Source organism: Boleophthalmus pectinirostris, unplaced genomic scaffold (genome assembly GCF_026225935.1).
Source record: "Boleophthalmus pectinirostris isolate CB_2022bp ecotype Guang Dong unplaced genomic scaffold, ASM2622593v1 HiC_scaffold_21, whole genome shotgun sequence".
Taxonomy (NCBI): Eukaryota; Metazoa; Chordata; class Actinopteri; order Gobiiformes; family Gobiidae; genus Boleophthalmus; species Boleophthalmus pectinirostris.
In genome coordinates, this window is record NW_026571175.1 from 26586451 (window position 1) to 26602887 (window position 16437).

The 16437-nt window shown below is 38.4% G+C and overlaps 1 protein-coding gene across 1 annotated transcript; it reads right to left on the reverse strand.

Annotated features, from left to right (window-relative positions):
• Nucleotides 1-813: 813 nt before the first annotated feature.
• On the reverse strand, nucleotides 814-14790 carry LOC110168890 (apolipoprotein A-IV-like). The gene is made up of 10 exons (XM_020934379.2): nucleotides 14775-14790; nucleotides 13128-13284; nucleotides 11818-12022; nucleotides 10159-10493; nucleotides 6639-6648; nucleotides 6194-6248; nucleotides 5319-5369; nucleotides 4755-4896; nucleotides 2370-2657; nucleotides 814-1159 (listed from the first exon to the last, which is right to left on the reverse strand). The coding sequence occupies exons 1-10, from the start codon at nucleotides 14788-14790 to the stop codon at nucleotides 880-882; spliced, it is 1539 nt and encodes a 512-aa protein (XP_020790038.2). The 3' UTR covers nucleotides 814-879.
• Between the last annotated feature and the right edge of the window lie 1647 nt (nucleotides 14791-16437).

Sequence of the window (16437 nt, forward strand, 5' to 3'; positions counted from 1 at the left end):
GAAGAATAGCCAAACATTGTTCTCAAGTAAGTAAAGATACTTCAAAGTAATATAATTCAAGTAAAATGCAAAATAGTGGTCCTGGAACTTACTTTAGAAAGTAACTATCTGCCTTGACAATACATCTGATTTATAAGTTGAATTTAATATAATTTGAAGGACAAAACTTGAAATAATAAATAAGAAACACACATTTATTTATTTATTTTTATATTTTGCCTACATGCTTTTGTCACTTGTGGACTTATTAAAGAAAATAGTTTTTAGTACAAGAAGTGGCATTGCTGTTGCTTGTATCTACTGTATAAAATAGTACTAATAATCACTAATCAGAAAGAAGGCTGTGAAGCTCATCAGTGCATTTTCTGTTTTATTTATTCGGTTTTATTAATATCTAGGCCAGATGGGACAATAGTTTTGGAGGTAAATATTTATCTTGGGTGCATTTGCTTTGCACTAGTGGGAACATTATTATTTTTCTGTGCTAAAAGGAGATTTGAGCATTATCATTACAGAAACAAATTGACTACTTGTGTTTCATTCATTTATTTATTGCAGCTCATGATTTTTAACCACATTACACATTTACAATATTTATTAGGCAATAATCTTGCTTTACGGTCTGATTTCAATATTACTGTCTAAGTTTTCTTCAGAAATATATCTCAAATCTCCAATTAAATCACCAGCAGTAACCAAGTTGGCAAGTTTATCTCAAATACACACACACAAATTAAATGATACACCAAATTAATATGCTTCTAAATACAAAAGGCACACTTGTTACTCAGTGGTAAAGATGTTTATTGCACATTTACAAAAGCCTGTCTTTGAGCAGCTGTTTTTGATGTATGTGATGTATCTGGAGGTCCAGATTAATTACAGGCCAAACCACTGGCGCAGTTCCTCCATCTTCTCCTCCAGCACCGAGCGCAGATCAGTGCCGGTTTTTCCCAAGTTTTCTTTCATTTCCTCCACTCTGGACTGGATGGCCTCGCCCACAGTGTGGACCTGGGTCTGGAAGAGCTCGTTGATGGTGGAGATTTTATTCTGGGCGTTGTCTCGGACTTGCGCGAAGTACGGGTCAATGCGTTCTCTCATCTCGTTCATGTTGTCAGAGGCTTTTAGCTGCAGCTCTGAGAGATAGTTCTCAACATGTCTGAAAAAGAGAGAGGAAAGAGTCAAGGAGGTTATACAGCTATTGTTAAAGATAAACTGTGCAACGTTTTGGAGATTTGGTGTGAAAAATTAGCTAATTGCATTTTATATTGTTAAAGAATATCCCTAAAAACCTGTACACAAAACATAGACAAGCCTGATGTAGCTCCAGTGTGGGACTGGTCTTATTGTGGTGTGACATTCACACGAGGACTGAAGCTCTGTTGTGATGTTGTGGTCAGCACTTTTGAAGGCTGCACAGAGACCACGTGTTTGCACAATAACTGCTTATTTATTAAGAGAAAAAGTTTTTGTTTCGGCATTGGGCAAAAATAGAATCCAAATGAATTAATCCGGAGCGCCACAGCAGCTCAGCCCACACCACCAGACTGCATAGCCCACAGCCTGAGCTCCTCTTGTTACTTTTAACTATAACACTTCTATTGTCTCTAATTCCTCAGTTAGCGATAGGATGAGGAGCTCAGAGTAGAGCCACTGCTTCTCCACATCGAGAGTCAGGACATGCTGGAGGGACTATGTCTCTTGGCCGGCCTGGGAATGGGGATCAGGACTCCTCTAGAAGAGCTGGAAGAAGTGTGCATGAGGTTGAAAGTCTGGGCACCCCTGCTCAGACTTCTGCCTCCGTGGCCCGGCTCCAGAAGTGAGAAAATGGATGGATAATGTAAAGTAGAAGAAGCAAATTCACACGTCTTACTGTATTGCGTTTCCCATGTCCTTCTGTCTGCTTCTTTTGCCTCCTGCCCCTTTTTCCTCTTTCATTCTCTCTCCTCCTCCTCTCTCTCTCCTCCTTCTCTCCCTCTTTCTCTCTCTCTCTTTCTCTCTCACTCTCTCTCTCTCTCACTCACTGTCTCCTCTTTTTTGAGATTCCTGAGGTTTGACCAAAAACGTCCCACTGAAATTTGGAATCTCTTTTTCAGAGGAGTCCTGGCCCCAGAGGTGAGCGTCATGTTTTGCAGGCCCTGTGAGAACATCCAAACTCCACACAGAGCGCCACAGCGCTGCTCCACAATCGAACCCAGGATTTAACTCAGCTGCTGCCCTCTGTAGATTTCATGACATCTTGCCAATATACTGTATGTCCCATTGTTTTATTTTAGGTCGGTAAAGCAGAAAAGTTACACATTGCATCTTTGTGTTATGAACTGCATATTTTCCATTAGAATAGTTGTCTAGTGTGTAGAGTTTCTCACCTCTTGATCTCCTGTGTGTCTTTGTTGAGTCGTTTCTTCATCTTCCTCGTGTAGGAGGCCAGTCTGGATCTTACGTCCTCTGCGTTCTGCTCCATCATTGTCTGGAGCTCCTCTGTGTATTTCTCCACCTGCTCGCGGGCGTCCTTCATGTGGTCCTGGAGTCTAGACATCATGTGGTCCAGGTCCTTGCCCAGGTTTTTGGCTGCTTCCTCAGCGAATGGGGCCAGTTTGGTCTCCATGTCCTGTTTGTAGGTGGCCAGTTCTGACATACTGTCCTGGATCAGGGTGCTGATTGGGGGCACAACAACATAATGCAGTTTAATACACGATTGACTATAGCTGAATACTTTGACTATGTGTGTGTTGTGTTTCAGCTTCCTGTAAACGGCGCCGTTTTGAGGATGGTTGACTCTTCAAAAGATATAATATTTTGTTTTCACCTGTTAATTCCTGTGTCAATGGTCCTAACTTTTCATCATTCTGAAACCCATGGATATTTCTATTACTATTATACAGAATTCTATTGAAACTTTATTTTCCCTTTTTTTTGTTCATGCCCAAGTCATTTTAACTCAACAGTGTAAATGAAAGGTCCTCTCGTAAACTTTAAGCCACGTTAGAATATTTTTACCACATGAGAAACCTGGAGTTGTGTGTTGTTCACATATGTTTGAATAATCCTATTATATCATGCAGTGGTAGTTTTCAAGTTAACAGCTCCATTTTTACCTTTAGTGCAGTGAAAATTGGCAATTCTAGTGCTGAAATAATCCAAATCATTCTAGTGAAGGTGTACGGCATTTAAAGCCAAAGCGGAGCACTTCCTGTATTGCCACATGACATCACAAGGTGGAACTGTTTAAGAGCAGAACTCAGCGTAAATCTGCAGGGCTTGTGTGTTAAAAGAGTAAATGAAATGAAACAAACACAACTCCAGGTATGTTTGTGATGAGTAAACAACACTTTAACATAGATCAGAAAAGAGTGTAATATTGACCCTTTAATTGTATTTCTATATATTTTTGTTGCAGTTTAATCAGTGCGGATGTGGAAAGGCTGTGTCTGTGTGTCCTTATCATAAGCCCTCTAAATTCCTCACTGTGTTGAAATCAGCTGATAACCCTATTCCAGGTGACTGCTCTTATGTAACCGTGACAAACGGCCAAACCAACCTATATTATTATTGTTACCTAACATTACCTTAGTGATCTTAGATATTTGCGCCTTAAAGACTGTAATTTACAAACTGGAATGCCCTTCATTGCCTTGATCTTATTAACTCACAAATGGGTGGTTATAATGTAAGTCCCCCTCTTTATATACACTACTGGTCAAAAGTTTTAGAACACCCAAATTTTTCCAGTTATTTATTGCAAATCAAATCATACAAGTCTAATGAAGAGCTTGAAATGGTACAAAGGTAAATACTGAACAGCCAGAGGTTTAAAAAAAAGATAACAAAACACAAGTCCAAGCTCTGCCAAAACTACCTCAAGTAAAAAGAACAAGATGGTGAAGCTTCTGGTGTCCAACACAGTCTCCAGACTTAAACCCCATCGAGCTAGTTTGGGGGAAAGAAGAGTGAAAGTCAAGCAACCTACAAGTGCCACACATTTATGGGAACTTCTGCAACAGACTCGGGAAGAATTTTCTGAAGAATATTTGATTTCTGTTGTAAAAAGAACAAGCCACAAGTGTGTTCAGCTGTTATGTTGTAAGTGTGGTGTTCTAAAACCTTTGACTGGTTGTGTGGCTTGTCCATATTTATGCATATTTAGGCTCGGGACAACCTCAAAAACATATACACCCCTTTGAGCCCCTCTCTCTCCTAATAATTAATGGAAAAACTGGACTAAGAGAGTAGCGCTCGGCTCCAGTCAAATGAAGCTCATGAAGCTAGCAGTTATAGGAACGAATATGAAGCTGAGTTCCATTATAGGAATAGGAATTTATTTCCAGACAAAGTAGTGAAATAAACACCATGTAGAGTGGGTTTATACACACATTTTAAGACCAAAATGACAAGGCTCACCAAAAAAGGCTGACAATTTTTCAATGTAAAGCCAATTGGAGTCGATGGAGCCGGAAGTGAACACCTCCTATGTCCAGTTATAAATACAGTCTATGTTTTTAAACTTTTGAAAACTTGAAGACCACTGTTTTGTAAAATTTAAGCTTTTGGAGTCTACCTTAGCTCATAAGAGGAGAGCCCAAACAATCTAAATCACAAATGAAAACCACAAATGAATCCTGATTGTGTATTTGCGATGTCATGTTAACACAAGGAATGTATTTGGAAAACTTCTTACTATTTGTGCCATATAATTTGAATGTCTTTGTTTATCCTATATACTGTAGATCTGTGTGGTGTGATTTTGCACTCACTCCAGTTCTCGGCTGATCTGGGTCTTCCTGAAGTCCTGGACCATCTCATCAGCCTTTGAGTTCAGTTCGGTGAAATAGTCCTTAAACTGGTCCACGGCCTCCTCCCATGATTCCAGCTGTGGGACGCTCCGGGCCCAGGAGCCTGAAGGAAAAGACCGTCCGTGAGTGTGATGTAATGTTACAATGAGCCTAAAGACACTGTGTAACATTTTTTGTAAAGGGTCCGCCACCTGCTTGTTGATGCTATTGCTTTGCCCAGAATGTTCCACAGTATAACACTGAACTTATCTCCATGGAGACATAGTAGGTAGCAAAGTTCACTCACATTTTTAACAATAAAAACACAGTGATTGAATAAATGCCAGAGAGATATGTTTAAATGCCATACTGTGGAACATTCAAGTTAAGCCATATTGTCGATGGAGACAGGCAGGTGGCATATCCTCAGAAAAGTTATTGCACCATTAATAAATTACTAATGCATTTAATTTGATTGATTAAGTGAGCTCTGAAAAAATATTTATTATAAGTAATGTGTCATTCCAGTACTGTAGAGGGACTGACCCGATGTGAGGGCTAAGGTGAGGATCACTGCAAACAGCTTCATGATGGCGCCTGAAATCAAAGTCAAAATACAGTTTAACATTTTTACCAGCAGGATTTAGGCCAAAAAATACATTCTTATGTTGCTTCAAAGTAGAACTGACATCAATCCTTGGGTTAACTAGAGGCATTGCTCTCTCTGAAGCACTGTTACTCAATTAGACTGACTAAATTAGAATTTTGTTTTAACACAATCTGACCAGAAATTCAAGGTCATCGCTGTACCCACTGACTGATTTTAGATGAGCTGATCTGTGCAGTTAAACAAATGCCTCTCACTTAAAATTAAAGTTAAAATCTGCAAAATACCAAAATGTCTAACAATTTAATTGGTAAAATTATTCCATAATTAATTACAATGTGTGTTCTGCATTACATATAGAACATTTTTGTATAATAATTCAGCAGAAATACAATCAGAATCAGATTTCCACTGCTAACTTTGTAAATTGCAAACAGAATTATATCTCTTGGAATTGCAAGGTCCTGTATTACAAAAAACTGACTCTTGTGAAGTCATGTTAAAATTTTGTTACTTCATCAAAAGCATACCTGGAGTTTTTTGTGTTTTATTTCATTCACACGTGTTTGAGTAATCCTTTTGAGAGAAGAAGTCAGTCTAAATCTGCAGGGTTTGTGTGTTAAACGTGTGTGAATGAAACAAAACAAAGCCGCAGGTTTGTTTGTGATGAGGAAACAACATTATAACACATCAGAAAATAGCACAATATTGGTCAAAACAATAAAATTATCTATTCTAAGGCTTTTAAAATATAATAATAATGAAATATGAAACCCACTTAAGTTTCCCATATCAAAGCTTCCCCGTGTCTTACCTGTGAGAGATCTGAGAGTGGTTGAGTGACAGAGACACACAGTCCAGTGCTCTCTCTGTATTTATATCGGAGTCAGATCTGATCCAATAAATCAGCCTGACCTGTGTCCGAGGTCCTCTGGCTCTTGCAGTGTTGTCACCTTTTATGGCTCTCTGTCTCTAAACCTCCACGTCACTTATTTAAGATTAAAAATATTGACCAAAAACATCTGTTGATTTAACTGATTCCATGGGCTGTGTTTGCACATGTCCTGGATCGAACCTGGTTTAGATTATTGTGTTATATTTCATGGGCTCAAGCTAAAATGTATTATGAAAGTGACTGAATTTTATGTTTATTTATTTATTTTATTGCTCATGCTATTATTTAATTGGCATAAATTTAAAGAGAACAACAACAAAAAATCTGACAATTAACATAAATACATATTCCAACCATTATTTGCCTTGGCTTTGCTGCATGAGCAAAAGGAACAGGAAGAAGACAAATCTTATAAACCCTGCTCCTTGTTAACTAAGAAAGGTAAGGTTGTCAAAGAAAATTTATATTACCCAGAATTGATACTAGAACCAGTATTAAAACTAGATACTTTCTTGGACAAGTACTCAGTACAGACAAGTACTGTAAAACTGACTTATTATTAGTCTGTTTACATCTCCAAAATGTCAAAATGCTCTGTTCCACCTTGTGATGTGTTGTAGTAGTAATTTGTCAAGTTAACAGCTTCAATTTACCTTTAGTTTAGTCGAAATTGGCAATTCCAGGGTTGTAGTTATCCAAATGATTCTAGTGAAGGTGTATGGAGTTTAAAAACACAGTAGAGCACTTCCTGTATTACCACATGACATCACAAGGTGGAGTTTTTGTTTTCTGTTTGTGAAAAGATCTCAGTCTAAGGCTACGTTTATATGATGACGGTCTGAACAGAGGATGCAAAATTGGTGTCTTGTCTTCACTTTTTATTCCGCATTTAGACGAGTGTTTTCAGGAGGAAATCTGTGTGCATATGGTGATGCAAAAGTGTGTGGAATTCGATTGGGTATACATGCCATGTGGCTTGGTGCTGATGCTCGATGGTGATGTATGTGACGTAAACGCGTACGCGACGTGAGCAGATCTGACCAGAGTTTTGCGTCTTGGGCAATGTAGACGGAAACGCTAAGGTGGAGCATGTTTAACTTTTCCACTCTGGAAAGTGGCTTCAGATTTTTGCATTTTTAAGCCCCAAAAAGGTCATCACTGTCTAAACAAAAGGCACTTCCGAGAAAATATTTTGTTGTTTTTACGCGCAAGGCCCTCCTAAATCTACAGGGTTTGTGTGTTAAATGTGTGAATGAAACAACACACAGCTCCACGTTTGTGACATTATAAGTTTACACAGATCAGAAAACAGTGTAATCCCAAAAATCACAAAAAGATGAACAACTTATTTGAAATGTTTACTTCATCATTTTTATATAACTGCAATGAAAGATCAGTTATAAAGTAAATTAATAAATAAATTATATGTCTGGTGTATTTAGTGTTTTATTGATTGAGATAAAGTCAAAGATCTTTCTAATTTTATCTAATCGTTGACCTAATTCAGTTGAACTAGATACTACTTAAAGGTACATACAGTCTGTTACTTTTTGCTCTTCCTGGCATCCCAGCCTCGCATCCCACTTCTATACCTCCATGGAGACAATCAGGGGATGCAACCAGGGCAAGTTACAGCTCAGATCTGTGGAGAAGCGACCCCACCCACAGTGTGCATGATTTTATTTTTAATATATATATTTTTTTTTAACAATTGCATAACTTGCATTGAAGGTGCACTGTGTGAAATTTCTGGTGGAGGGACTGTCACCTGCTTGTCTCCATGGAAATGTTAATGCTTTTGTCTAGAATGTTCCACAGTATATATTAAACCTGTTTATCACAAGGGAGACAATGCAGATCTGTGGAGAGTCGTCCCAATTCACAGAAAGAATTGGTGTATTTTTGAGCAATAGAAACACCTGGAATGAATAAATGCTAGATGGATATGTTTAATGTCATACTGTGGAACATTCCAGGAAAAGCAATAACATCTCCATGGAGACAAGCAGGTAACAGAGCCTCCATCAGAAAAGTTGCGCAGTGCACCTTTAACCCAATGTTAATATAAGTTAGTACTGTCCAGACAAATCAATAACATGAAGACGAAGAGGTGGCAGATCAGTGACCACTACCAGAAAATGTTACACAGTGCAGCTTTAACCAAACTAAACTTAACAACAAAACTACAAAACAACTCAATATTGTTCTTCTGGATCAGTGTCTGTGTCAGGTTAAAGAGCAGGGCTGTTTCTTTTTAGATAAGAAGGTGTAGGCAGTAAATTCATTCTTTATCAGCAGAAATATGGATCTTGTAAAATCAAACACGAGATACATTTTGGAGCTTAGATTTCAGCATAACAAAGGTTTGATCAGAGAGCAGAAAAAGACAAAATAGTTATCCCTGACTATTAAAATTAAACAGATGGAGATGAGAACCTTTGCATTTATCTGTTATATTTTAATTATATATGTTCGTTACAGGTCTTATATAACTCGAAACTTTTGTGAGGTTTAAGCCATGCGAACATACCCAGAGTTGTCAGATGAAGAAAAAATGTAGAATTCTTCACTGGGTCATAAAAATTTAAAAATAGCAGTACAGGAGCTCTACAAGGGTTAAGCTAATAATCCTAGCAGAAAGTTACTCTAACTGAAAATTGTAAAAGTGGGCATAATCATCATCATACCCTGACGAAGACCATCTTACTGGTCGAAACACGTTGGCATCCCTTCATGCAATGAAGGACTTTAAATATATTCAGTCGAAGTGCCTTTGGTTTGTACCTTGCCCACTTTTACATTTTTCAGTGCAGATAACTTTCTGTTAAGATTACCCAGAGTTGTCTTTTGTTTGATTCACACGATTGAGCAATCGTTTATTATTAGTGTGTCTAGATCTCCAAAGCTCAAAATGCTTGTCCCACCTTGTGATGTCATTTAGTGAAATTCCAGGGCTGAAATTATCCAAATGATTATAGTGAAGGTGTGTGGAGTTTAAAACCACAGAGGAGCTCTTCCCGTATCACCACATGACTTCACAAGGTGGAACACAGTGTTTTCCTTTTGAGAAAATAACTTTATTTTTGTGTCTTAAACATGTGGGAGTGAAACAAAACACAACTCCAGGTCTGTTTGTGATCAGAAAACAACATTATAACATCCATCCATCCATTTTCGTCCGCTTATCCGGGGCCGGGTCGCGGGGGCAGCAGCCTAAGCAGGGACTCCCAGACTTCCTTCACCCCAGACACGTCCTCCAGCTCCTCCAGTGGGACCTCAAGTCGTTCCCAGGCCAGCCGAGAGACATTGTCCCTCCAGCGTGTCCTGGGTCTTCCCTGGGGCCTCCTCCCGGTGGGACATGTCCGGAACACCTCCCGAGGGAGGCGCCCAGGAGGCATCCGAAACAGATGCCCGAGCCACTTCAACTGGCTCCTCTCGACGTGGAGGAGCAGAGGCTCTACTCCGAGCTCATCCCTTGTGACTGAGCTCCTCACCCTATCTCTAAGGGAGCGCCCAGTCACCCTGCAGAGGAAACTCATTTCTAGCGCTTGTATCCGCAATCTTGTCCTTTCGGTCACTACTCAGAGCTCATGACCATAGGTGGTCACATTATAACATAGATCAGAAAATTATATAATATTGGTCCTTTAAATATTTTTTTAAATATCTATATATGTAAAAAAAAAAAAAAAAAAAGTTTAATATTGTCAGTATATATTTAATAAACCAAAAGATTCTTGAAATTTTAAACATTTATTTATTCAGAAAAATACAAAATACATGATAAAGTGACCTTTCATATGAGGTATTTTACTTTGCCATTTAACTGAACTGAGGTATCTATAACATTAACCTTTCAAAATAAAAGTCCGGAATAAGATTACATCATTTTAGTGAAGGATTTCCACAGTGCTTCCAGTTGCTCCCTCATGTTTTCTGCCTCCAGCTCCAATTTGCTCCTGATTTCCTCTCCGTAGGGGGCAAGACTATCCATCTTCTCATTCATCTGCGCTTCGAAGCTTTGGGACATGGCCATGAGGCTGGTCTGGAAGTCACCCAGGCTCTTCTCCATCTGCTGCCTCATGTCGTCCGTGTAGGGTCCCATCTGAGACTGCAGGTCCCGGCTCATGGACTCGGTCTTCTGGATCAGGGTGGACTTCAGGGTCTCGGGGTCCATGGTCTCGGCGAAAGTAGCGGCCTCTCTCTGAAGATCCTCAATCTGTTTTTGGAGAAATATATGTTGGATTAGGAAATGAGTCAGATGTAGGCGTTTTTAACATGTTAACAAAATGAAGAATCTAAAACTGGACCAAAGGTTTTCACATCTGGGCTTGTTTTAGGCCTGATTTAATCCTAAAGGGCCAGATTTATTGCTCGAGTAGTCCAGGTTATGTCCAAGTTTAGCTCTTGTTTAGTCCTGGGTTAGTCCTGATATAGTCCTGGTTTAGCAATGGTTTAATCCGAGTTTAGTTCTTTTAGGGGTTTTAGTTCAGGTTTGGTTCTTGTTTAGCCCTAGTTAATCCTGGTTTAGTTAGTGCTGGTTTGTTAACCTCACGTTCAATCCCAGTGCCAAAATGTTGTTTTGGCTTTTGATTAGTCCAAGTTTTGTCCTGGTTTTATCCTGATTTTGTCCTGATTTAGTCCTGGTTTATTCTAGTTTTGGCTCTTGATAAATCCTGGTGTAGACTTAGTTTAGTCCTAGCTTAGTCCTGGTTTAGTTCTGGTTTAGGCCTGGCTTTGTCTTTGTTTTGTCCTGATTTAGTCCTTGTTTCATCCTGGTTTAGTCCTGGTTTGGTCCAGGTTTAGTCCAGGTTTAGTGCGGTTTTGGCTCTTGAGAAGTCCTGGTTTAGTCCTGATATAGTCTTGGTTTAGTCTTTGTTCAGTCCTGATTAAGTCCTGGTTTTGTTCTGATTTAGTCTTGATATAGTCCTGATTTAGTCTCGGTTTAGTCCTGATTTAGTCCTGGCTTAGTCTTGATCTAGTCCTGGTTTAGTCCTGGTTTAGCCCTGTTTTAGTCCTGATTTGGTCCTGGTTTAGTGTTGACTTAGTCCTGGTTTAGTCTTGGTTTAGTCCAGATTTAGTCCTGGTTTAGTCTTGATCTAGTCCTGGTTTATTCCTGATATAGTTTTGATTTAGTTCTGGTTTAGCCCTGTTTTAGTCCTGATTTGGTCCTGGTTTAGTCTTGACTTAGTCCTGGTTTAGTCTTGGTTTAGTCTAGATTTAGTTCTGGTTTAGTCTTGATCTAGTCCTGGTTTATTCCTGATATAGTTTTGATTTAGTTCTGGTTTAGCCCTGTTTTAGTCCTGATTCGGTCCTGGTTTAGTCCTGATTTAGTCCTTGTTTAGTCTCGGTTTAGTCCTGGTTTAGTCTCAGTTTAGTCCAGATTTAGTCCTAGTTTCCTCCTGGTTTAGTCCTAGTTTAGTCCTGATTTATTCCTGATTTAGTTTTGATTTAGTTCTGGTTTAGTCTTGGTCTAGTCCTGGTTTAGCCCTTGTTTAGTCTTGCTTTAGTCCTGGTTTAGTCCTGACTCAGCAGCTCCTCACCTGTTTCTGCAGTTCTGTCACCAGTTCCTGTGTGTAGGGTTCGATTTTCTTGGTGAAGGTGGTCAGGTCCTTCTCCAGGCGTTTGCGCATCTGTCGAGCTTCTTTGTTGAACTTCTGCAGCAGGTCCTGTGTGAGCGGCGCCACCTGTGTCCGGAGAGCATCACTGAACCTGGTCACAGCCTCAGAGCTCTGCGAGATGAACGTACTGCACGAACAAACCAGGAAATGTTACAAATAAGAAAGTACTACAGAAAAGGTTTAATACTTGGTACAACTTTTTAAACTTTTTCCACTGTGTTGATAAAAAATAACAAAAATACTTTATCTACTTTTTCCGTGAAGACGTTATTGTTTTGTCTGGAATGTTCCACAGTATGACATTAAACCGCTGCAGGTTGTTTTATAGCTCAAAAATACCTAGAAAAACAATCATTCTGACTGTGAGCGGGGTCGCCTCTCCACAGATCTGACCTGCAACTTGGTCTGGTTTGGTCTCCATGAAGATAGAAAGGTTTAATACCACACTGTGAAACATTCCAGATAAAGCAATAATATCTCCATGGATAAAAGCAACTGATGGACCCTCCAACAGAAAAGTTACACAATGCACCTTTAAACTTATCTATCTCCATCGAGACAAGAATTCAGACTTTGGAGGAATAATTTTGATTTGTTTTGTGTAGAATCCCTCAGTCATCCAGGAGAATCCGTGGCAAAGGAGAAATTAAATTTGTCAACTGGACAAATAATAAATAAATAAACAAATAAACAAATGAATGTTTGTCCAGTTGACAAATTTTATTTCTTCTTTGATTTGTTTTGTTTTGTTAAATAGCACTGACGCTTATAAAATTAATTTGTAAAATAAATAAATAAATCATTGAATAAAAACAATAATTTAAATGTATCAATGAATAGGAGGGGTGTAACAATAACCAAAATATTGTGATAATGTATCATCAAAAGTCTCTCAGTAATATCTTGGATCATCACAATATATAGAAATAGCTTAAAAAAACTGAGGGAACTACATTGACCATGATCCTTTGCTCTGTTTTGGTGAAAACTACATGAAGAAAATTTTGTCAAGACATTGTAAGAGGAAAAAGTAGCATATTTTGCACAGCACAGTTTTGTTAGCCTCTACAAAATATTGCAATAAATATGGTACCATGAGATTTGGATATCATTGCATCCCTAATGAATAGTAAATTACAATGACTAATCTTTCCCGTTCTCCTCTCAAGATATAAAGAAAGTATTATTGTTTAATGTACAGTAGTACATTTATTTAGCGCTTTAGTTCTTACTTGACTTCTTTGCCGAGCTCGGACTGTTGGATCTGTTTCAGGGACTCATCGGCTGCTGTGGTTGCCTTGGAAACGTAATCCCAGAATGCATCTTTCAGCATCTCCACCTGACGATCCGGGACGGGGCTCTGGGAAACCGTCCGCCCCTGACTCCCCACTGTAAACAAATAAACAAAACGAGGTATTTATAAACAATAACACTCTTAGACCCAATCCCATTAAAGGTGCATTGTGTCACTTGGTGGAGGGTCTGCCAAATGCTTTTCTCCATGGAGATGTTACTGCTTTGTCTGGAATGTTTCACCATATGGCATTAAACCTTTCTATCGTCATGGATTTCAGATGTGGAGTTCAGAATGTCTGTTTTCAAACACAGTAATTGAATAAACTGTTTAATGTCACACTGTGGAACATTCCGTGATGACATTTCCATTTGTGTTTTTTTAAATAGAATTTTTGGTGGTTGGTAATAATAAAATTGTCAAGTGAGTGCGTAATTAAGGAAAATTGTTATGCAGAGACCATTCAGGACTAACATGTGAGTCAATATAGTCACATTTTCTTTGTGTTTTCATAGTTTTCAAGCAGATTGTTTGTATTTTACCTAAACAAATTACAATTTATGCCTCTCTTTATTGTTGGCAAAGATCAGACTGGTCAAAAATGGGACACCTGGGACATTTCTTATATAAAACTGGGACAAATCACTTGTTTTGGGTAAATCTGTTGGGACAGGGGACACAGAGCTCAAAACAGGGACTGTCCCAAGTAAATAGGGACGTCTGGTCACCTTACATTTGGATAATTTCAGCCCTGGAGTTGCCAGTCTCTACTGAACTAAAGGTAAAAGGAGCTGTTACCTTAAAAACTACCGCTTCATAACATCACAAGGTGGAACAGAGCATTTTGAGCTTTGAAGACGTAGACAGATTAATAATAAAAAAGGATTATTCAAACATGTGTAAATGTTTTTGATGAGGTAACATAATAACATGACTTAGAGCTCACAAGAGTAAATTTGCATATAAATAAATAAAAATGGCTATTGATAAATAAGACCACATTGTAGACCAGTCGATTAAAAAGATCCAAAGTGTTCATTGAGTGTGAATACCTGAAAAACTGTTATTTTAAGCGTGAGAGACTTTAGAACACAAATCATCTTATCTTGTAAAATCATCAAGTAAATCACCTCTGTCTGGTCAGATTGTGCTCAATTAAAACTCAGATTAAAGTCTAACTTGAGTGACAGAGCTTCAGACAGAATTGGGGTGTCCAGATGTCCCTATTTACCCGGGACAGTCCCAGTTTTAAACCCTGTGTCCCCTGTCCCAGCAAATTTATACAAAACCATTGATTTATCCCAGTTTTATACAAGAAATGTCCAAGGTGTCCCTATTTTTGACCAATTTGATCCCTGTCAACAGTAAAGAGAAGCAGAAATTGTCACTTGCTGCTTAAAAACGACCAAAACACAAAGAAAATGTGACTATATTCACTCGCATGTTCATCATGAATAGACTGAGCACAGAACAATTTTTCTTAATTATGCACTCGATTCACAGTTTTATTATTACCAACCACCACAAACTAGGGGTGTCCCAGTTTTTTATTTTGAAAATCTGGTCACCCTAAACAGAGTAGTACTTTCACTTAGCTTCATACCCCAGGGAATGTCAATGAGCTGTAACGTATCAATAAAGGAGCAGTCCGTTTTGTGATAGGCTGACAGTACATATATAGATTACACTTTGGATCTGTAGCTGTTTCCGCTGTGGACCCGTGTGTTACTCTATTCACTACGTGGAGTCAGTTTTAGGTCACAGATCTGGACTTTGACCTGGACCTTATCGTCACTCAACTGTATTTTTCTCTTGAGGTGAAAGATTACAGTTTTATCAGTGAAAGAATATGACACACACACGCGCACACATGACAAATATCACATAGGACACTGGTAAAACATGGCTGTGATTCAAATTGTCAAGGAAGTTACAAGTACAATTTCAGTCACATGTTTTTGAGTTACTTCCTCTAATTTTCTCCATATTTGGTCTGATTTGGTTTCCATGAAGATAGAAAGGTTTAATAACATACTGTGAAACATTCCAGACAAAGCAATAACATCTCAAAGGAGAATTGGTCCGTACCTCCACCAGAAAAGTCACACAATGCTCCTTTAAATAAATTCAATAATGAAACCACTCAACCTTGAATAACGTACATACAGACTGAGATGATGTCATTCAGATGAGTTAATTATTGCAAATTTAGATGTCGTAGAGTAATTATAGTTTTATCACATTTGTTCTGGGACACTGAGTTCTGTGTCATTGCCCTGAAGTGGTTTTACTGCTTATTTTGGAAAGGTTCTGTTTATAAGGTGTAAATACTACAAAATACTACAAAACATGTTTACTTTTTAAAATCTCTGTTTTCCTGTGCTTTTTTGAATATACGTACATATTGTTTATTCTATAAACAGTAGCGGAGTTAACAACTTGGGGGCCCTAGGCGAACTTCAGTTTTGGGCCCTCATTATAATGCACTGTTTTGATTTATTTTATTTTTTTTAATATTTATTGTCTGTTTTGTCTGTGTGTTCCTTGAGACATGCAGATCTTTATTTGAATTAGGGTGGATTGGAAACTTGTCTTATTAGTTAGGTAGCCTACTAGAACAATTACATTTTTGTTTAGATCCATTATATATGATACTGCTGTGATTATGTTCAAATCAGGGTCAAGCTGACTGGTCCATTTTAACGTGAAAAGGGGGGATGCTTTGACAGTTAAAATAAATTTGACAATGAGATTCTATTTTGATGGTGTTTTCTTGTTTAAAAGTAAAACTACTCTCATTTAATGTCATATTGAGAGAAAATCAAATTGCTCTGAGGCCTGGGCCATTAGTGGCACTGAGGGCAATTTTTTGAGAGCCTCTCCAGGTTCGGGGGCCCTAAGAAGCTGCCTACTTTTGCCCAATGGTAGGGCCTCCTCTGATTATGTTGTTTCCTCATAAAAAACATGCCTGGAGCTGTATTTTATTCATTCACACATATTTAGCACAGAAATCCTGCCTATTTAGACTGAGTTATTCGCTCAAACACTCTGTTCCACCTTGTGATATCATGTGGTACTACAGGAAGTGCCCCACTACGTTTTTAAACTCCATACACTATATTCATTTGGATAATTTCAGCTCTGGAATTTCCAATGGGCAGTGAACTTAAGCTAAAAAGTAGCTATTAACTTGAAAACTACCACATTATTGCATGACATCACAAGGTGGAACTGGGTATTTTAAGTTT

Coding starts and splice junctions, on each gene's coding strand:
- LOC110168890 (XM_020934379.2), bottom strand. Junction 12,023..13,127: donor GAGCTCGGCAAAGAAGTCAA/GTAAGAACTAAA, acceptor TTGTTCGTGCAG/TACGTTCATCTCGCAGAGCT. Junction 10,494..11,817: donor TGACAGAACTGCAGAAACAG/GTGAGGAGCTGC, acceptor CTCCAAAAACAG/ATTGAGGATCTTCAGAGAGA.